At 42.8% G+C, this 23,073-nt stretch overlaps 1 protein-coding gene across 1 annotated transcript in view; it reads left to right on the top strand.

Moving 5' to 3' along the window:
* The window catches only part of VWA7 (von Willebrand factor A domain containing 7), a 37,053-nt gene that overhangs the window by 8,763 nt on the left and 5,217 nt on the right, over positions 1 to 23,073 (top strand). Inside the window, exons 6-16 of the mRNA XM_029285527.1 lie at positions 1,977 to 2,146; positions 3,246 to 3,358; positions 4,705 to 4,821; positions 7,064 to 7,243; positions 9,555 to 9,732; positions 12,393 to 12,545; positions 13,383 to 13,475; positions 15,318 to 15,598; positions 17,522 to 17,658; positions 19,752 to 19,920; positions 21,057 to 21,332. Of these exons, the coding sequence (XP_029141360.1) occupies positions 1,977 to 2,146; positions 3,246 to 3,358; positions 4,705 to 4,821; positions 7,064 to 7,243; positions 9,555 to 9,732; positions 12,393 to 12,545; positions 13,383 to 13,475; positions 15,318 to 15,598; positions 17,522 to 17,658; positions 19,752 to 19,920; positions 21,057 to 21,332 (1,867 nt within the window). The remainder of the gene's footprint in view (positions 1 to 1,976; positions 2,147 to 3,245; positions 3,359 to 4,704; positions 4,822 to 7,063; positions 7,244 to 9,554; positions 9,733 to 12,392; positions 12,546 to 13,382; positions 13,476 to 15,317; positions 15,599 to 17,521; positions 17,659 to 19,751; positions 19,921 to 21,056; positions 21,333 to 23,073) is intronic.

Here is a 23,073-nt window from a genome sequence, read left to right as displayed (position 1 = left end):
CACGGCCGACAAATGGTCTTCCAGTGTCAGCCGTGGATCCAGGAGGACACCCAAGTTGCGTGCCCTCTCTGAGGGGGCCAAAGTTTCGCCCCCTATAGACAGCGATGGAATCAGCTGACTATGCCGGGGCGCCGGCAACCACAGCCACTCGGTCTTGGAAGGGTTGAGTCTGAGTCTGTTCCTCCCCATCCAGACCCGTTCTAGGTTGCTTCTCTCCTTGATTAGTTTCCATCCGTTGCTTCTTGTCCTGCCTTCAGGCGCCTTGGAGAATAAATGATGAGAATAAATGATGAGATTTATATGCTGCCTATCTCACAATAGAGTGACCCTTAAGAAATTAAAAGACCACATGTATCTCTCTTGTGGTAAGCAGCATTATGTAAAGTGGCCGAAAAGAATTAAGGAAAAGCGAGCCAAAGAAATTACAGGGGTGAAATGAGGCAAAAGAACCAGAATACATAGTTAAAACTAGTTTTCACCAATTTCACCTGCCATACATTTCTATCTTTGCCAATTATCCTTGATTCTAGTATGTCTAAAGACTGATTCATACATTTCCTTCTCCATCGTATTTTCTCATCTCCTTCCTCACAACCCATTGGCTGTTCTTTTACTTGTTTGTTCTGTGTTTTAATTCTCATTTGCTTTCTCTGTGTGACTAAACCACATGAATGTTCCTCTTTCATCCTTGCTTTTGTATGAATCCACATTATTTCATCACTCATTCATTTTTGAGCCTTTCTCTTCTCGTTTCAATAAGCACATTTCTTAACTACTCCTTTCCCATCGCATTCAAATTACTTTCTCCCGTCAATCTCAATTTTCATTTGCACATAACAAAGCAAGCAGAAGTTTCCTTTTATATCCAGCTGTCTCGGCTTCTTTAAACAAACATTAATTACTCACATTTTCAGTTCCCTTGACAATCATTAATGCCTAATGCTCTAAAAACTCCCTATTCCTTAATTCCAAGTAATTGTCAAACAAGCCCATCTTGATCTTCTGGATATTAATTTTCAAATCTCTTCTTTGCACTATACAGTTTAACAGTTGCTGTAAGTCAATAGAGACAATAGCCAACAAGATAGCGTTGACTGAATACAACAATACACACAGCAATACAGACACATACACGTTCCATTTTAAAGTGTAATTTTTATTAAGTGTTATTACAAAACATATAAGAACTAATGTAAACTAATAAAGAACAGAAGCAGGAAAGGAAAAAAACAAGAAAAGAGGAAAGAAAGAAGAAAGGAAGGAAGGAGAGAAAGAAAGAAAGAAAGAAAGAAAGAAAGAAAGAAAGAAAGAAAGAAAGAAAGAGAAAGAAGGAAGGAAGGAAGGAAGGAAGGAAGGAAGGAAGGAAGGAAGGAAGGAAGGAAATAAGTGAGGGAGGGAGAGGAGGGAAAAAGGAAAGGAAGGAAAGGAAGGAAGGAGAAAGAGAAAGAAAAAGAAAGAAAAAAGGAAAGGAGAAGGAAGAGAGAAAAGGAAGGAAGAAAAGAAAGAAAGAAAAAAAGGAAAGGAAGAGAGGAGAGGAAGGAAAGGAAGGAGAAAAAAGAAGGAAGGGAGAAGAGAAAGGAAAAGAAAGAAAAAGAAAGAGAAAGAAAGAAAAGGAAGAAAGAAAGAAAGAAAGAAAGAAAGAAAGAAAGAAAGAAAGAAAGAAAGAAAGAAAGAAAGAAAGAAAGAAAAAGAAATTGAAGGCCTTCCCACTGTACATTTCCAAAGATCCATACTGGTTCATTACACTAAGCCACACTTCGTTGTATAAAGCACAATTGGTTGTTTTTCCCTAGCCTGATAAGCTGTAATCCTTATTTTACAGAACAGAATGACTAAGCTTACATAACATGCTAAGCCTACATAACATACATAACATGCTAAGCCAGCCCCAAATAAACCACATTATCTCTTAGCATCATGTATGAATTTGTCCTAAAGAATCATTGCTAACATAATCCACACTATTCTGTTTCAAGGTTGCTAGATATTAGCCCAACCACAGGCCTGAGCTTCGTTATGGATACCACGGGAAGTATGGGGGAAGAGATCAGCGCTGCTAAGTTTCAGGCATGGGAGATCATTGAACGGCGCAAAGGCACCCCTCAACAGCCAGATTTTTATCTCTTGGTGCCTTTCCACGATCCCGGTAAGATTGTGAAGATAGTCTCTTTTTTAGTTGAATTTCATTTTTTATTCTACTGTATTTCTTGCTTGTTAACTTTGTCCCCAGCTTTACAGCTAGTAGAATACAATTAAAAGTGCAGAATACAAAATAAAGCATAAAAGGGGACACATTGAGAGAAATAGCAAACTGCAACAGATAAACAAGGATGACAGAACTTCTGGTTATTTAACCGCAGACGTTGGTGAATAAAAACGTCTTTGCCTGCTGGAAGATAGACTTTGGAGATGAGACTCTTGTTGCAATGATTTGGGAACCCTTCTGGGATTTCTGATCAACCCAGCTTTGGATGTTGGCAGAACAGAAAGAGGGATCTGTCCCAATGATCTAAAATCTCAGGGAAGCTGATGTGAAAAAAATATGTGTGTGTGTGTGTGTGGGGGAGTTTCCCTGTAAGATTCTAATTCAGTTTCTCATAAAAACAGTGGAACACCACCAATGGTAATATTAATTACAATAAATCACCATAAAACATCAGGATAAGAATTGAAATTCTAAAATGGTTTTCCAAAATGTCTTGGAAAATAAAAAAGGTTTTCACCTAGTATTAGATAGGTTATAATATACAGTAGTTTTATGTGTGTTTTTCTGCAGAGGACATTCAATCAATGTTTCGTATACTGAAATGCTAAGAATTAATATCAGATCTTTTGATCTGATATTGAATCTCTCCCTCTACTTGTCTCTCTCTTCCTCTTTCCCTCTCCCTCTGTCTCTCTTTCTCTGCCTCCTCTCTCTTGCTTTTTCTCCCTCTCTCTCTCCCTGCTTTCTCTCTCCTTCTCTCCTTTCCCTCTCCTCTCCCTCTCTCTCCTTCTTCTCTCTCCCTTTCCTCTCCCTCTCCTTTTCTCTCTCCCCCTTTCTTCCTGTCTCTCCCTCTCTCTTTCTTTCCTCTCCTTCTCCTTTTCTCTCTCCCCCTTTCTTCCTGTCTCTCTCCCTCTCTCTTCTTTTCTTCTCCCTCTCCTTTTCTCTCTCCCTCTCTCTTTTTCCCTCCTTCTCTCCTTTCCCTCTTCCTTTCTCGATCTCTTTCCCTTTCTCTCTCTCCCTTTCTCTCTTTCTCTTCTAGGTTTTGGACCAGTCAGTAAGACCAGTGACCCTGAAGAATTCTGGAAAGTCTTAGACACCATCAGCCCGTTGGGTGGTGGAGATGAGCCTGAAATGTGTCTGTCAGCCTTGGAGGTAGCATTCATGAAACACCCTTTATCGCTGCATGATTTTATAGATCAGATGTTCTCAAACTGCGATCCATACAAACTCCATTTAGAAAACCCAGAGAAAGATTGGGGGTGGTGGTGAATCAAAATATTGGATCTCCATTTGATTGATGGATTACTGAGGATGGAGTTTTTAAGCTATTTTGACCAGGACTGGATTATTAAATGCATGGTAAAAAAAGAGAGAATCTCTTCAATCTAGAAATAAGAATTTTCCCCCCAGACACTGAGAACAACTAATCAATGGAACAATTTGCCTCCTGGAGTTGTGGGGGCTCTGTCGCTGGAGCTTTTCAAGAATACACTGGACAACCATTTGATTGGGATGGTATAAGGGTCCTGCCTTGAGCAGGGGGTTGTACCAGAAGACCCTCAAGATCCCTTCCAGCCCTATGATTTTATGATTCTAAAAATCCTAATTGGATGAGTGTGCCCCTTCCATAATGTAATTGAGGTGCAATCTATTCTCTTTAAAAAAACAACAACAGCTGAAATAGGCCTTTCAATAGCTGATCAAAGTAGGGATCTTGATTTTCATAATGTTTGGTTGATGATTGATTGATTCATTGTGCACCATCAGGTTGATGTTGACTGTTAACAACCACATAGATAGGCTTTCTCCAGAACGATCTTTCCCCACCCAGACCTTGAAGTCTCCCAGTAATGTATCCATCAACACAAGCATGCTGAAGTCCATCTACCTTACTGCTGGTGGTCCTTTATCCTGTCTTTCTACCAACAATGTCAAGCATGTTCTTTTTTTAAAAAAAAAAGTTATCTGCCACAGTAGCAGTCTTCCAATATCTAAAGGGCTAAAGAAGAAGGAGTCAAGCTATTCTCCAAAGCACCTGGTGGCAGGCCAAGAAGGAACAGATGGAAACTAATCAAGGAGAGAAGCAACCTAGAACTAAGGAGGAATTTCCTGACAGGGAGAACAATCAACCAGTGGGACGACTTGCCTTCAGAAGCTGAGGGTGCTGCAACACTTGAGATTTTTAAGAAGAGATTGGACGGCCATTTGTCTGAAATGGTATAGGGCAGGGGTAGGCAACCTTGGCTCTTTTATGATTCGTGGACTTCAACTCCCAGAATTCCTGAGCCAGCTGTGCTGGCTCAGGAATTCTGGGAGTTGAAGTCCATGAGTCATAAAAGAGTCAAGGTTGCCTACCCCTGGTATAGGGTCTCCTGCTTGAGCAGGGGGTTGGACTAGATGACCTCCAAGATCCCTTCCAGCTCTGTTACTTTCTTCTGTTAAATATCGTACTTGGTGGATATAGGTGAATCTTCCTTGTCTTTCTCTTTTCCACTTAGCTTGCCCTGCAGAACTCGCCACCCTATTCTGAGATCTTTGTCTTTACCGATGCATCTGCCAAAGATGCTCATCTGAAGAACAGTGTGGAATCCCTTATTCAGGAAAAGAAGTGCAAGGTCAGCCGAGCCTCTTACATTTATATCAAAGTTCCCTCTTGGGTATATTTCTTTCCAGTTGTGTAGCATACCAGTGCAAACTATGCCAGCCTCTTCCGCCTAACATCCTAGAAAATTGTGTACTGGGGTGTCACTGCAATGCTGTGGTTACGGAACCAGGGTCATGGATGTCTGGTGGGGGTGTGGCAGCAGGAGGGAATGATGATGTGTGTGATTGCATCATCACACAAGTGTTGCAACTTACTGTGTTTCCCCCAAAATAAGCCCTATCCCCAAAATAAGCCCTAGCTTGATTTTTTTTGGTGATGGGCCTAATATAAACTCTACCCCCAAAATAAGCCCTAGTTTTGGGATGTGGCGCATGCCTAAAAATCTAGCTAGGGTGGGGGTAGGGCAGGTGGAGCTGCCCCACGCGCCCCGCACCTGTTTACCTTACTGGTAGGACTGCCACAGGCAGGCCTCCCACACCCCAAAACCTGTGACGCCACATGGCTCGTCGTGCCGGTGCTGCTCCTTGCGGTAGGAGGCTGCCCAGTGCTTCGGGCCGATGCTGCTCCTCGTGGCAGGACGCCAAGCAGCGGCAACAGCCCTAAGCACCATTCGGCCTTCTGCAAACAGCCCAAAGCACCGCGCAGTCTCCTGCCGCGACTGGCGGCATCGGCATGAAACACTAGGCGGCGTCCTGCCACAACCAATGGCGCTGGCACAATGCACCACATGGCATCCAGCTGCAAGTGGCAGCAAGTGGTCGCTGAAGTGGTCAGGCAGCAGCGTGACAGGTGTCGGAGCGTGGGAGGCCTGGCTGAGGCGGTCCTAAGGTAAGATATCTCATCAAAATAAGACCTAGTGCCTCTTTTTGAGGCAAAAAAAATATAAGACCAGGTCTTATTTGGGGGAAAACACAGTAGATACTTGCATCAGCCAATGGGACACAAGTATGTAGTGGCAGCAGTTGGGTGCAGACATCACTGTGGGCATGTTAGCACAGCGTTGTCCAACTTGACAATTTGAAGATGTTGGGGTGGGGAATTCTGGGAGTTGAAGTCCACATGTTTTCAAGTTGCCAAGGTTGAGAAACACTGTTAGCATATTTAACTTAGGACTGGGAAGAACAGGAGTCAAGTCCATCCTCATTTATGGAAGGTTTTCTGGGACCAATGAGAATCTTTCAGCCCCATGTAACTGATGGAGGGGTGATTGTGGGAAACAAATTGGAGGAAAAGATGTATGTCACCTCAGACTCCTAGCAGAAAGGTTGAAGGTAAATCTTATCACAAAATGAAAACAACAACAACGAATAGTATAATCCAGAATGGTATATTCTCTCCCCAGCCACTATTTCCAAATATGTTGCCGTTTTCATGCAAAATTGATTCATATTTCTAAACTATTTTGGTCCACACATTCTGTATTTAGAATATTCTGTACAGGTTGTCCTCAGCTTATGACCACAATTGAGCCCAACATTTCTGTTGCTAAATGAGACAGTTATTAAGTGAGTTTGCCCCATTTTACAACTTTTCTTGCCATAATTATAAGTGAATCACTGCAGTTGTTTTAAGTTGTAAAGTGAATCTGGCTTTCCCGTTGACAGATTGCCACAGAAGGTAATCACATAACCCCAGGACACTGCAACTGTCATAAATATGAGTCAGTTGCCAAGCATCTGAATTTTGACCACCCATGCGAATGCTGCAATGGTCATAAGTATGAAAAATGGTCATAAGTCATTTTGTTCAGCGCCATTGTAACTTTGAACGGTCACTAAACAAACTGTAGTAAGTCAAAGACTACCTGTATTCTAGAATCTAGGTCAATGATGGCGAACCTTTTAGAGACCGAGTGCCCAAACTGCAACCCAAAACCCACTTATGCATCGTCGAGTGCCAGGTGGGTGTGGCCCATTGGGTGGGTGTGGCCCATTGGGTGGGCGTGGCTGCGGTGGTAACAGCAGACTGGGTGGGACTAAAAAGTTCAATGAATAAATTCCAACTTTGCAAGATTTTTTTTTCCCACAAGAAGCTGAAATTGACTGATTGATTGAACCTTTTTTTTTTTTGCACACGGTGGCGGAGGCCTAAAGCGAAAAGGTTTTATAAAACCCAGCTGAAGGCCTAGGACTGGGGCGACGGCGCACGTGCCCACAGAGAGGGCTCTGAGTGCCACCTCTGGCACCCGTGCCATAGGTTCGCCACCACTGATCTAGATCCTAAGCCTGAGACTCTTGTTTTCTCAATATCAGGTAACCTTCCTAATCACAGAAGACCTGTCCAAGACTCGAACGAAGCGGGAAACGCTTGCCCCAAACCGATTCGACCTGTACGTTCACTTAGCTGAGAGTTCAGGAGGCCAGATTATATTTACAGACAACGATAACATCCGGCGGATGGCTGAGATTATTGGCGAATCCAGCTTATCTTCGGTAATAGCAAGGTGCATGTGTGTATATGTTTATGTATACTTTGCCCATACTAGTCGAGGGACCACAATTTCTGTTACTAAGCAAGGTGATTGTTATGTGACTCATGCCTGATTTTATGACCTGGGTGCTATCTAACAAAATGAAATTCAGTCGTGAAAAAAGTAAGGTTCTACATTTAGGCAAGAAAAACCAAATGTACAAGTATAGTATAGGGGGTACCTTGCTCAATAGTAGTAACTGTGAGAAGGATCTCGGAGTCCTAGTGGACAATCACTTAGATATGAGCCAGCAGTGTGCTGCAGCTGCCAAAAAAGCCAACACAGTGCTAGGCTGCATTAACAGAGGGATAGAATCAAGATCATGTGAAGTGTTAATACCACTTTACAATGCCTTAGTAAGGCCACACTTGGAATACTGCATCCAGTTTTGGTCACCATGATGTAAAAAAGATGTTGAGACTCTAGAAAGAGTACAGAGAAGAGCAACAAAGATGATTAGGGGACTGGAGGCTAAAACATATAAGGAACGGTTGCTGGAATTGGGTATGCCTAGTTTAACGAAGAGAAGGACGAGGGGGGACATGATAGCAGTGTTCCAATATCTCAGGGCCTGCCACAAAGAAGAGGGAGTCAAGCTATTCTCCAAAGTGCCTGAAGGCAGGACAAGAAGCAACGGGTGGAAACTAACCAAAGAGAGAAGCAACCTAGAAGTAAGGAGAAACTTCCTGACAGTTAGAACAATTAACCAGTAGAACAACCTGCCTCCAGAAGCGGTGAATGCTCCAACACTGGAAGTTTTTAAGAAGAAACTGGACAGCCATTTGTCCGAAATGGTATAGGGTTTCCTGCCTGAGCAGGGGGTTGGACTAGATGACCTCCAAGGCCCCTTCCAACTTTATCATTATCATCATCATCATCATCATCATCATCATCATCATCATCATCATCATCATCATCACTATTATTATTATTATTATTATTATTATTATTATTATTATTATTATTATTATTATTATTACCTTTTTTGCCATGGTTCTTAAGCAAAGCATGGCATGTAGGAGATGACCAGGCTACGCCTGAGGGTAGTGTCAAGTGTATCATCAGTCTTGAGTCCCTTCATGCCCACAAGAGATCTAAGCTCAACCCACCTTGAATTCTTATCTGCCTCCAATTTGCTTTGACCGTTAGTAGTTTAGATTCTTGCAGAGAATTCCAATAAACCTTTATATTCATTTGAACTGCCTGGATTTTTTATTTCCTCAGTGCTTGACACTGCAGTTGTTAAGTGAATCCAGCTTCCCCCACTGACTTTTCTTGTCGGAAGCTGACCAGGAAGGTCAGAAATGGCGATCACATGACCCCAGGATGCTGCAATCTTTATAAATATATGCAGGTTGCCAAGCGTCGAAATTTTGATCGGGGGGATGCTGTAATGGTTGTAAGTGCAAGAACCAGTTGCAAGTCACTTTTTTAGTGCCACCGTAACTTCAAATGGTTGTAAATCAAGGACTACCTGTAAACATTTTAAGGGAGATCCTATTTAGCTCATTAGACGACAGCCCTGTGCTGTTATTTTTTGGATCAGTCAAGACTTTGAAATAATTTCAGTTGTGCTTTTTGTTCTGTTTTTTTTTGCAATTTATACTAAAGTGGTAGTATTTCTCATTAATCATAACAGTATTGGAAGCACCTGCTGCATTATTATACAATCCTAATATTTAGAAGCAGTGGTATGGGGTAGTCAAAAAAAAAATCAAGATTGTGGGCATGACTATACCCGGTGCCTTTACATGACACATATAAAAAAGGGTGTGGCCTTGAACACATGATCACAATTGCCATCCCCATAGATGCTCCTGTTTTGAAGTCACCTTACCTCCTTTATTGCCATTGTCACTAGCTATAGATAGTCCTTGACTTATGACCACAATTGAGCCCAAAATTTCTGTTGTGAAACAAGGCAGTTTTTAAGTCCACAAATTCTGTATTTAAATATTCTGTACAAGTTGTCTTCAACTTATGACCACAATTGAGCCCAACATTTGTTGCTAAGTGAGACAGTTATTGAGTCTGCCCCATTTTATAGCCTTTCTTGCCACAGTCATTCAGTGAATTACTGCAGTTGTTAAGTTAGTAAAATGGTTATTAAGTGAATCTGGCGTCCCCATTGACTGACTGTCAGATGGTCACAAGTACTGCAACCGTCAGTGGAGGGAGGGAGGGAGGGAGGGAGGGAGGGAGAGAGGGAGGAAGGAAGCAAGCTTTCCACATTTGGTAACCCTTGACTGATGGAAAGTATCCTATTTTTCTAGGTGACTCTCTTTCGTTACCACAAAGGAAACATCTTGAGATCTAAAGGGACTCAACGCAGGACAAAGAAGCAGGTTCCCCAGTTGGTAAATCACCAGTTCTGGATTGACAGTTTGGTGGACCATGTGGTTGTGACCATCCAAGGCTCCGTGGAATTCTTTGAAATAAGGGACCCTACAGGTAGTGATCTGTATTCACTCTTATATTGATTTGTTTTCATGTTTTAGGTCTTGTACTTGTCACAAATGCTAAGAGGAGAGAACGCTATATATTTCACTTTACGTTCTGTACAAAAATGTGGATTATAAGTAGTCCTCAACTTATGAATGGTTGCTTAGCAGCCATTTGAAGTTATGAAAAAAACTACTTACAACTCAGAGTCAAATTTCTGACGTCCCCCCCCTTTTTCACATGATCGTATGTTGTGTGATCAGCAATTGGCCCACATTTATGGCCTTTTGCATTCCACAGTCATGTAACCATATAATAATAGTAGTAGTAGTAGTAGTAGTAATAATAATAATAATAATAGTAATAGTAGTAATAATAATAATAATAATAATAATAATAATAATAATAATAAAGTTGGAAGGGACCTTGGAGGTCATCTAGTCCAACTCCCTGCTCAGGCAGGAAACCCTATACCATTTCGGATAAATGGCTGTCCAGTCTCTTCTTAAAAACTTCCAGTGTTGGAGCATTCACCGCTTCTGGAGGCAGGTTGTTCCACTGATTAATTGTTCTAACTGTCAGGAAATTTCTCCTTATTTCTAGGTTGCTTCTCTCCTTGATTAGTTTCCATCCATTGCTTGTTGTCCTGCCTTCAGGCGCTTTGGAAAATAGCTTGACTCCCTCTTCTTTGTGGCAGCCCCTGAGATATTGGAACACTGCTATCATGCCCTCCCTCGTCCTTCTCTTCATTAAACTAGACATACCCAATTCCAGCAGCCGTTCCTTATATGTTTTAGCCTCCAGTCCTCTAATCATCTTAGTTGCTCTTCTCTGTACTCTTTCTGGAGTCTCAACATCTTTTTTACATCGTGGTGACCAAAACTGGATGCAGTATTCCAAGTGTGGCCATACCAAGGCCTTGTAAAGTGGTATTAACACTTCACGTGATCTTGATTCTATCTCTATGCAGCCTGGCACTGTGTTGTCTTTTTGGCAGCTACAGCACATTGCTGGCTCATATTTAAGTGATTGTCCACTATATTTTACAATGGTTTTGTTCAAAACTAGCATTTTCTTCCAATTTCTGAGAAAACCAGTCGGTAGCAAAATATAGATATGCTTAACAACTGTGGCATTCATTTTATGACTGCAGCAGTTACTTTACAACCACAGCAAAAAATGTCATAACATTGGGTCAGTCAACTGGGTGACCCATTTTTACAATTGTTATGGCTTACAACAGGGGTCTTCAAACTTGGCCCTTTTATGACTTGTGGACTTCAACTCACAGAATTCCTCAACCAGCATGCCTGGCTGAGGAATTCTGGGAGTTGAAGTCCACAAGTCATAAACAGGCCATGTTTGAAGACCCCTGACTTACAACCATAATGGGCATACTCCATTATAGTCATAAATCAAGGACTATCTGTATAATTATTATTTATTTTATTTATCAAATAGATTTCTATCCAACACATTTCATAAAACATTCTTGGTAACTTACATAGAATAAATAACACATTTAAATATTCACGGTAGAATCTATAAAACTTAGAGCAACAATTAAAAAACAATAACACTAAACAACATAAAAAATACAAAAATATTATCAGACTAGAAGATAAAAATAAGGCCATGCCAAATTGACAAAAAGTGGGTGGAGGGGGTCAACCTAATTTTCAAAGGGAGGCAATTCCACATGTTAGCTTGTATGGAGAAGCCATGATAACATGCCTCAGAAATGAGGAATATTTAGCAGTTTCTTCCCAATAGCTCTCATTGGTTGAGCCAGAAATAGATGCAGGCTTTGTAAGGTGTAAACCAGCACTTGAACTAGAACCTGGAAATCAACTGGTAACCAGTGCAAGGCTGTGAAACTGGGTTTACATATTCCTGGGAATCCAGACTACATTCCACCACAACTGTAGAATGCTGCAACCAGCCATAAAGGTGAAATGTGAGTGGGGGGGGGGATGGTGCCACCATTGGAACTCCGGAATCAGTTGTAAGCAGGGCTTTTTTTCTCATAGAACGCCCAGAACGGAGTTCCGGCACCTTTTTTGGATGGAACCTTATAGGGTAGGTAAGGCAGGTTGTATGATGTGTGTGAATTCCAGAACCTTTTTTTTTTATAAAAAAAGCACTGGTTGTAAGTATCTGTTGGGGGGTCCATCATAACTTTGAATGGTTACTAAATGACCAAATTATTAATCAAGGTGTCATAGTTCCGATAGATGAGACCAGTAGAAATAAGAACTCCAAAGCAATTGTTTTCCTCAAAGAACACATTCAATGACTACATAGTATCGGCACGAACAAAGATGAAACCAAGACTGAAAGTTCCCCCCCAAGGTTACACTATAACAAGCTGAATTTCCCACCCCTGCAATATGTCATAAATCACAATCCCCAATTAACTACTTTGCCAGGCTTTCTAACGGAAGCTCCAGCCCGCCAAAACCTAGGTAGCATGACCTTGGTTCCCACAGGAAAGTTATTGTTACAACTAAGCTAGAAGAATACATTTCCCCCCTCCCATTGCTGTGGCAACCAAAAACGAAATGAAGATGGCTGCAGCCAGAATCGTTTGAAGGTTGACACAAGTACTATCTGTACTTCAATTTATATCTTAAAAACCACTGATCTTCTTCCCATCCTTTTTTGTACAGATAGATTCCAAACTGATGCGACAATTCATGGTCCCCTAGCCAAGATCCAGTCCATTGGTGGAATTTATAGAGCATTCCTTTCTGCTCCTGTCCATCCTGGTGAATGGACTTTGAAACTTCGATCCAAAGGGCATTATTCAGTTTACATTCAAGGTGAGAAATGGGTTTAAACTGGGCTCTTGGGTCAACAGGACCAGTCCTTCCATTAGATACAGTGGCATTGATCTCAACTCAGTAGGTTGTCTCCTCCAATGTAAAGCCGCAGTACTCTTCTATCATTCCAGATTCATTTAACAGGTCAATTCTAAACATTAAGTGTTGGGGGTAAACAAAGGCAGACCAATTGGTGAGTCCTAATATATAATGGAGCTGCCCCCAGAGATCAGGGTGATCCCTGATCTCCCTTCCTTCCGCCGCGCCCTCAAGACATGGCTGTTCCAACAAGCAGGACTGGCCTAGGATAATTTTTAAGAGGGGTTTTTAGAGGGGTTTTTTAATTACATTTTAATTAGACAATTTAAATATTTCATTTTAATTAATTTTAACTTGTGATTGTTAGTGGTGTTTTTAATTGATTGTCAGCCGCCCTGAGTCCGCAAGGAGAAGGGCGGGATATAAATTCAAATAATAATAATAATATTCTGTGTGTTGAATGAAGAAAAGGTAGCATTTTCAATCTTTAAAAAACTGTACTCTTCAACTCCCTAGTCCATTGCTGGTCATGACAATAGTAATAGCAATAGACTTATATACCACCCCATAGTGCTTTATAGAACTCTCTGAGTGGTTTACAAATGTTAGCATATTGCCCCCAAACAATCTGAGTCCTCATTTTACTAACCCCAAAAGGCTGGAAAGATAAGTCAATCCTGAACCCTGTCAGGATTGAACTCTAGGCTGTGGGCAGTTAGCCTGCAATACTGCATTCTAACCAGTGCACCAACAGGGCTCTGTGGGATCTGGTTTTAAAATATATGAATGTTTTGACAGGTCAGAGCACCCTCGATTTCTTGTATTATTTTGCTGTTCCCTCTGATGGACGTCACCCAGGGTTATTCAGGCTGGATAGTCCTCCTGTTGAAGGTAAATACAGAGATTGTTTCTGTTCAGAAGATCCATGTTTCTTTTTACACAAAAGAGAAATCTCTATGTAATGGTAGCCTTCCATTACATATTTGGCAATCATAGCTGACTGTGGTAGAATGTAGTCTGGATTCCTGGGAGGGAGGGAGGGAGGGAGGGAGGGAGGGAAGGAGGGAGGGGCTGCATTCCAGAGGACCAAGAGACAGCAAAGTTTGGATAGTTTATTTGTGAAAAAGAGGGTCAAATAGCTCCTCCACAGAAGTTCTCAGAACATATCTTTAATGATGGAAGTAGTTCCTTTTAGTCTGACAAGATTCTGTCTATAAGTGAGTAACAATAAAGAAAACTGTTTACAAGTCACTCTGCATATCTTTCTTGGTTTTTGGAGCCTGACACTTATCTCTGAAGGATGTGAACTTATGGGAAATTAACCCCCAATTTATACCATCATAACTTAGCTTTAGAAATCATTTCCTTCTGACATTGTGCTTTTAGATGAGGCATTGATTATTCAGTCATCCGTCCCAACTTTTTTTTTGTCTTTCTCTTCATCAGTGTTCTTTCCTATGCCAGTTCCATTTTTTCCCCTCTTTTCAGACAATAATAATCTCTGAAGCAGAAAAAGTTGGCATTTTTTGCACTATGTCTTTTGATTACTAAGGTTGGTAGATGTGGAAGCATTCGTAATCTCTGCTGCATCTTATTTTCCATCTGAGTCACAGAGACAGCAATGCTAGAGTGTCGCCTTGCCATCATTTTCTCATCCTGCTTCTTTCCACCTTTTGAGATGTTCCCATAAAAGCATATGAGAAATACAAGATGACTTCTTCTTCTTCTTCTTCTTCTTCTTCTTCTTCTTCTTCTTCTTCTTCTTCTTCTTCTTCTTCTTCTTCTTCTTCTTCTTCTTCTTCTTCTTCTTCTTCTTCTTCTTCTTCCTCTTCCTCTTCCTCTTCCTCTTCCTCTTCCTCTTCCTCTTCTTCTTCCTCTTCTCCCTCTTGTTGTTGTTGTTGTTGTTGTTGTTATTGTTATTTGAATTTGGGGGAGAAATTTACAGATGTTCATTCCTGTCTGTGCTAGGATGCTTTGAGCCTGCACGTCATTGTGGAATGAAAGAAGAACCACATCAGCATTACTTGAATTCCCCATTTTAGAAAATAGAACATCCACAAATGAATTCTCCCTGTGACTATGTAGGACAGATGGGGAGGAAAATAACCACCAGATTGCAAGAACATAAGCGAGCGGTCAAACGAGGAGAACCAAAATCATTGGTAGCCTCACATTGCCATAAACAAGGACATACATTCAATTTTGCAGTACTAAGATTGTTGGACGAGCAGGCACAAAAACAGCCAAGGGAGTGATTGAAGCCTAGGAAACAGGCCCCTCGTCAATCAACAGGAGTGCTGACTTACTCCCAGCTTATCAAGTACTTAGGAGGCGGGGGCTTGGCAGCACAAGGAAGCAACAGCCAACAACTTAATAGCCATCAACACCAACATAGTCTACATATAAAAAGCTACACGCAACAGCACCATATAAATACCACACATAGAACAGCCCAAAGCACACAGAGAAGTTCCCTAAGGATGGCTCCAGTACGAGTCCAAACGCATGGGAGACAAAAACCTCTGGTCCCAGTAACTGATCCAGATTGGATCCTGCAATAGAACATCCAGTTGTTCCTTAGAACTATCTCCATCTTTAGTCTAAACACACACACACACACACACACACACACACACACACACGGTCCTTTAAGGTTAAGGATGAAAGGAATCAGGCAGACCAGGTTCTTTAAAGATTGGATGTTTGGTACAGTTAGCATTTGCTTTTCAACAGGTTTGCCTACCTACCTGGTTGTAATGGCAGTTGGTCTGAATCAGATTAAGTCAGGCTCTGTTCAGCTACAGTCGGTGAACTTAGAAGCAAGAACAGGCAGCCTTGGGGAGTTAAAACTACAGAGAGGAGCCAGTCGGACAGACCTGTTTATGGCCGAGCTGCCTCCGACTCTATCAACCACCAACAGCTTTTCCATAGTGGTCCATGGAGTGGATGGTGAGGGCAAGAAGTTGGAGAGATCTGCTCCTCAAGTTGCAACTGTCACAGGATCCCTCCTAGAGGTAAGAGGAAAGCTGAGGAGAAAGATTTGGGGCATCTTCCTGTATTTTACAGCTGTATTTTACAGGTGTCTCCTTTTCCTGCCGTTATTATACTATAGACCAGGGGTAGGCAACCTTGGCTCTTTTATGACTTGTGGACTTCAACTCCCAGAATTCCTGAGTTCAAAATTACAATGAGCCTCCCAAAAGGTACTTACGACCTGGATTTGAAGTTCCAATGGCCACACTCCCCTGTGGTCACATGACTGCATTTTGTTTGCTTGGCAGCCAGCCTGCCTTTATGGCCACCCACAGTATCCTGCAGTTACAAGACTTCAATTTATGACATTTTTGCCAGAAACTGGCATGTACTTCTGGTTTTCAGCAAAAAAATGCCCTGTAGCTAACAATAGAGTAACTTTACAACTGTGGTATTTGCTTAATGATTGCTGGGGAAAGATTGTAAAATTTGGCATGGTCGTGTGATGGCCCACTTAACAATTGCCTCGATTTACAACCATAACTGCAGGCTCAATTACAGTCATAAATCGAGGAATACACATACTAATATATTTATATAACATACCTATGTGTGTATATATGCATACACATTCACATATATAAACATACACATATACAATGTGTTTTGTATCCCATGTGGTTTTGTGTGAATACTTTTTCTACAGGAAATCTTTCACAGCAAAACTAGATAGAATGGAGGCAGGCTTAAAAATCTAGATTAAGTTGCTGTTAGTCCCTTGGAGATTGTGGAGAGTCTCAAAACCACTTTTTCTAGTTTTGTTTCTTCTACCAGCAGGTGTTGCTGACCCAACATTATTGCCACAAATCGAAAAACAGCTTCTTACTAAGGACAAGAGAAATACGCTTAAACACTCATGTCAGTTTTTGGTATCTTTGCTCTCCACTTCTGTACAGGTAGTCCTTGATTCACGAGCACAATTTTTAACATTTTTAAATGAGTTTTGCCCCATTTTATAACTTTTCTTGCCACAGTTGCTAAGTGAATCATTGCAGTTGTTGAGTTAGTAACACTAATGTAGTAAACTGAACAATTATTAGAATAATGATTTGTCTGCATAACTAGAATAATGATTTGTCTGCATAATTGCTAGAATAATGATGTAATGCATAATCACTGGGAAAATTCACTGGGAAAGTTCTGTGTCAGTAATATGTGGCTAACCAAATGCACATTGCACATGGATACTTTGTATGTACCAAAACCTTCCATTGTATGCCCATGAGAAACGATCCAAATGTATTACAATGTGTATTACAATGTGTGTAGTCCTTTGTTCCTGAAAGAAGGATAGTATAAAACTGAAGTTTAATCCCACCCTCCTTGTTCAGAATTGCATGTCTCCATATGCCTCTGAACCTGCACAAATAAACCTCTCTGCTAAACCCCTCTGGAATTCGTAAGAGTTCTTTCGTTTTCCACAAGAATTTTGGCACCCCAGATGGGACTCGAACCCACAATCCCTAAGTTGTTAAGTGAATCCAGAATGGGACAACTTGCCACAGCGAACTCGCTGCGGCCACCTCTCCATGACCAACTCACCATGGCCAACTCGCTGTGGGACAATTTGCCAGTTAATGAACTGTTATAAGTTGAGCTACCTGTACAGTACCTGTGAGACAGCTTTCTGTGTTTTTTAGGCTGCTTTTCCGTTTCTCCATTTTCTGAGATTTTTCCTCTTCAGCAGTATGTTTCTCCCACTATCTGATATTGGTTTTAAAATCTGCTCCCTCAAATCTGTCCCTGATTGGCCTTCCTCATTAATTAATGTTCATCTGAGTTGTCTTCTCTTTTTAAACTGACCTGCCAACAAATCTATCAGCAGAAATTATCTTTCCAGAGCAACTGCTTTGTGATGTCTTTTTCTGTGCCAGTTCTGTAACTGAAACCCTGATTTGTTCCAGCTGAGCAGAGAGACTCCTGTATTCCCAGGGAAACATGTTTCCATCTCTTGGAAAATCACAAATCCTGGTGCACCTAAAAGTTATGGACTGAAAGTGATCAGCCTTCCCCGGATTCCAGCCGACATCTCTAATGCCAGGTAACTTTTCTAAGTGGCAATGATAAGCAACATTAGAAGGATTTTTTTCTCCTTATGTTGAGGCTTGATATACAGAATTTCCTGTCTATCTGCCTAGGACAGGGGTAGGCAACCTTGGCTCTTTTATAACTCGTGGACTTCAACTCCCAGAATTCCTGAGCCAGCATGGCTCAGCTTGGAAACCTCTCCCTTTCCCCTCAGTTGGCTGGCTCAGGAATTCTGGGAGTTGAGGTCCACGAGTCATAAAAGAGCCAAGGTTGCCTACCCCTGGCCTAGAGTAAAGACTGCTTTTGTTTCAAAATTACTATTGCAGACAAGACCAGAATAGAACTTATTGCAGAATTCATGTATTTTTTTGGAAGAACAACTAATGCTTAATGTCTGTGGAGATGCTCAGTCATCCATGGTTGTTGTTGTTTTTTCAAAAGACAACTGGATGATGTTTTTTCCTTGAGGAAGAAGAGGTTTTACTTCATCAGTTCTGAGGAAGCTTCTTGGATGAGAAGCTACAGGTCTTCTTCCTCAAGGAAAAAACATAGTCCAGTTGCCTTTTGAAAAAAAAAGCACCTTTGAAACTACTAATGGTTATGTTTTTAGAGATAGGGCTGGATGCGTTTGGACATTGTTTGATGAAATACTAGCAGCTTTATTTCTAGGTATCTAAGATAAGGTTTCAGAGTTCTGCACAATTCTTCGCCTTCCTACGTCTGGCAGAGAAAACGTGAGCCATAGAAAATTAGGATTCACACAACCACTCCTTAGTAATAAAGATGAAGAACGTTTTTTTTCTGACTTGGACGTGTAATTTTTATTACTCTCTCAAAAGTATACAGTTGGTTGCATATATTTCCCATTGCTTTGTCTCTTTTTATAGATCTTTATATTTCTTCAGAGGAAAGGCAGTATATATAGAACTCCAGGTTCTCTCCATCCCATCCCATAACAGACCCGCTCAGCACCTGTCCTCAAAGCCTGTCCTTAGGCCATAAACACACCTCTGCATTCTATTAAAGCAGGGGTGTCAAACTCAATTTCATTGAGGGCCGCATCAGCATTGCGGTTGCCCTCAGGGGGCCGGGTGGGTGTGGCCAGGGTGGGTGTGGCCTACTGGGTGGGCGTAGATGGGAGTGGGTGTGGCCTACTGGGTGGGCGTGGCCAGCTGTACATGGTTCGCGTCAAGGGTGCCTATGGGGGCCCGGGCAGGAGTGGGACAGATCTGAGGGTCTCTGGCAGAAGGGGGTGGGACCAGGGCAAGTGCCAAGGTGTGGTCCACTGGAGGAGCCTCAATGTTCCTCTCAGGCCATGCGGGGGGGGGGGCTGGATGGTGGTGTGGGCTGCCCGGAGCCCTGGGCAACAGAGGTCAAACGCCCAGCCTGGCCCTCGAGCACCCACGGCACCAAGCCCAGCCCCACTTCCTCAAGGCTGCTGTTCAAGGTTCTCCTGGTTCCTCACTGTTTCCAGACAGCCTTGTGGAGCTAAGACTGAATACGTTTCAGCATAGATGGCCACCACAAAATTGTACATTGGCTCCCGGCTGGCCTGGGCCAGGGCCAAGGCAGAGGGGGCCGTTCCCTCACTGTTTCCAGGATGGCTTCACGGGCCACATGAAACCACTTCGTGGGCCGCATCTGGCCCCCAGGCCTTGTGTTTGACATGTCTGCATTAAAGCAACTTCAAGATGTCTGGGCTTCATCTCCCAGAATTCCCCAGCTAGCATGCTGTTGGGAATTCTGGGAATTGAAGTCCAGACATCTTAAATTTGCTAGGTTGAGAAACACTGCAGTAAAGGGAACCTGTGACCCACTGATATGGGACTTAACTGCTTTCGGCATTTTTCTCCTATGCCCACCTTGGATGGGGTTTGTGGATCAGTAATATCTAACGTAGCACAGGCCACTCACCTTACTCCTTGTAAGGAGTGTATGCTTTTCCTGCAGGTGGCTCCAGATTCAATTACTTGGGGGAAGGTTTCAGATGGCCTATAGAGGCAACCAACATTAAGTCCAATCAAGCTACATTCCCTCCCCCATTTTTTTTTAATGTAAGCTAGACTGTCCAACAGTATTGTCATTGTCACCTTCTCTTTCTTGCAGACTGCAATTAGACTTCAACCAAACAGGGACAGGACAGATATCCCTAAATATTCCTGATACTGTTCTACCTGGATCACTGATTACAATAACCTTGCAGGCCAACTCTCTCAACCCGTCTGCAGAGCCTGATTTTGCCCATATCGATCTTCTGGTGATGCCTCAGCCTCAGGTGAGACATGCGTGAACAAACCACGTTGAAAAGGGCTCCGGAGAAGAGAGCTACTTGGATGGTTTGACGAATCCTTCATTTCTACCAAAAACAATTTTTTATAGTCTCAGATAGGAAAGCGATCTCAGTACTCTGTCTTGAGCAGTGAAGATTAGTAGATTTGGCTACAGATGTCCATCTCCGTCCTCAAGTACAGTGAGATGCTTGCCTGTTCTCGGAATCTGCTGCCTTTGGCAATGTCAGTAAAGAGATGGAGAATATCCATCTTGTTAGGACATGTTGGATCTGTGCAGTTTGGGTACTGCTTGACTGTAGCAGCTAACTGAATTAATGTGTGGGTCCTACTCTAAGTGAGTGGATCCTTCTTGAGTCTTGAATTAAGTCTACAAGGGGTTCCGGAACTAAAACCCACTACATTTGAAAGTCAACAAGTTGGGAGAGGTTGACAAACATCTAGATACAGAGCCTAGGACAGTGTTGGCGAACCTATGGCACGCGTGCCAGAGGCGGCATTTGGAGCCCTCTCTGTCTTGTCTCCCCCCCTTGACCCAGCCTTGTCTCCCCCCCGTGACCCCCTCCTCACCAGCAGCCCCCCTGGAGGAGAGTTGCCCCTGAGCGTGGCCCACGCGGAGCAGCACAGCCAAGGACATGGCAGCCAGGCAGCGTAGACAAGACTCTGCCCTCATGCCTCATCGCGCACAGTTGATGCTGTGGCAGAGGGCGTGGCCGTCATGGCGCTGCTGGGCTGCCTGGGCCATCTGCGGCGGGTTCTGGAGGTGGTGAGTGGCCCTGTGGGCAGGCAGGGTGGGGGCGGGGCAGGGGGTGGAGCGGGGGTGGGGCCAGTTTTTGGGCACTCGGTCTCTAAAAGGTTCGCCATCACTGGCCTAGGAGATTCACTGAATACCCCGCTGGGCTGCATGCATTCTTAAGCAATGCAGTAAACTGGTAATATTTTTATCAGATGGGCAAGGGGCTTTGAATGACAGTACAGTGCAATAAACATGCATCTGCTTTCCCCAGGTGTATTATATTTAAGACTGCAAAACTAAAATCAATTGATTGTGCACGAACACATTTGCCAGTGCAATTAATTGTTTGATCTAGTGCAACTTGTCCCTTTTGTTCTTCAATCATAGGTGGAGACCACCTCACCCCCAGTATGCATTGTCACCTCTTCAGAGAATTCCTGCGGTCCACCACAGTCCCCCTGTCGGAGCCAACATTGGGCAGTCACCTTGCAGATCTGGGACAAAGCCGGTCTTCACTCGGTGCAGGTGGAAAACGGTCCAGTGCTTCCCCGCCAAGCCCATGGGCGGGTGGAAATAGTCACTTACACCTCGAATTGTTGCTCACGGCAGGCAGAACTAGTGGTCACCAACCTTCTTGGGGAGAAATATCCATGTCAAGTTGAAGTAATGCCACCTGTCCTTCCTGGCAAGGCAGTAATCACACCTCCAGAGGATTTTAGGGTGGTGGCAGATGCTCCTGATGCTGCTGATAGAGCTGTTGCTCCTCCTGCCAAAATCTGGTGGTGGAGCTCAACCATCTTATTGGCCATTGTGTGGCTGGCACCATAAGGCCGCCATTTATTAGGTATGGGAGAAGTTTCCAGCTGCCCTCTGCTGGAAAATGATGGTATTTACTTTATTAGAGAATAAAGTTAAAAAGAGGATCTGCTGAGCAGGAGCGCAATAACTAACATTGTATGAGGGAGGGAGAGAGGAAGGGAAGGGAAGGGAAGGGAAGGAAGGAAGGAAGGAAGGAAGGAAGGAAGGAAGGAAGGAAGGAAGGAAGGAAGGAAGGAAGGAACCCTCAAAAGACCATTGTTAGGATGTCACATTGGGAGTCTACTCAGTGTGAAGGAAAAATCACTAAAATCTTCTAACCTGATTGGAAGAGCTGAGTTAGAGAGAGAACAAGAATCTTTTTTTTTTTTAATGGGGTAGAGCATCCATTAACACAACCTTGTAGTGAAGCTGGCTTTTGACCAGGTACCAGGACTCTTAATCTATCGGGTGGTGTTTTTTAATATGAGTTTGCTCTCTAGTGTGAGATGAGCTCCTTGAATTTTTTTTTAACTGGACATGGTAGGATAGTTGTTACGATCTGTATGCACAGGATGGGCTATGGGTTATGATTTCCCAAGAGGGATTGTCCAAAGGCCCATGTGGGGCCTGAACCCACAGTCTTGCTGCTAGTAACCATATGCTTTGATGGACAGCACTAGTTTTGGGGGTTGCTAATCCCACGGACTGACATTGCTGACCCCCATCTCTTGCACCATTCCACATCCAGGCACTCTGCATGGTGTCTGCTGCAGTTCTTTCAGTGTCTTCAAATGTTTCTGGACTTCACTGCAGGAGTTCACTCCTTTCTGATCATAGGCACATGCTGCCAATTGCACCTCGTTGCTCTTAACTCCCTAGAAATGGGATTGGTTTTGTTTTGGACCAGCTTCTGCTAAAACAGCCTTCACCAACCTGGTCTCTTTGAGATTTTGTTGGAAGTCCAGTGTCTCCCCTGAGCATGAAAGGAATATAACTGAAAGGCACAAGGGAAAATTTGGGGAAATTTGAAATGAAGGCTCATGGAAGGTAGAAGTTCAACCACAGCATGCTCTGGAAAGCTGGTGGATATTTCCTTGTGGTACACACCATTCCTAAATGCAGATACATCTCAGTTGTACTCCACAATAATTGTGCTATTGATGTAGAAATGATTACAGGTAAGTCAATGACACTGTAATGAATAAACTGTGAACAGATAGGCATGTTTTAACATTTACAGCATTTTTACGTAGACAACCAAACGTTCTCTGAAGGGTAGAGAGCATTAATTCAAAATAGTGCCACTTTGTAGCATGCTTTAGGAAGAGAATGTTGTAATATTGAAGAGAGGGAATGATTTGGATTGTAAAATATATCCTAATGACTTCCGGGAGGATCCATAGCAGAGTACAAAAGTAAAGAACACCAGGAGAAAAAGAGACTCTAAAAAATACATTCAATGGTTAAAACCAACAAGACAATGCATGGCTAAAACCTATAAAATTGTTCTTTAGAAATCTTACAAGAATTAAAAACCTAGCTTTCGTTGGCAAACTGCCAACTTCCTCAGGGCTGTAGTTCATACAGGGCGGGAGAAGCCTCCTTT

This window comes from Protobothrops mucrosquamatus, unplaced genomic scaffold (genome assembly GCF_001527695.2).
Source record: "Protobothrops mucrosquamatus isolate PMUCROS unplaced genomic scaffold, P.Mucros_1.0 scaffold1812, whole genome shotgun sequence".
NCBI lineage: Eukaryota > Metazoa > Chordata > Lepidosauria > Squamata > Viperidae > Protobothrops > Protobothrops mucrosquamatus.
The sequence above is the reverse complement of the archived record's forward strand: the minus strand, read 5'-3'. Positions and strand labels throughout refer to the sequence as shown.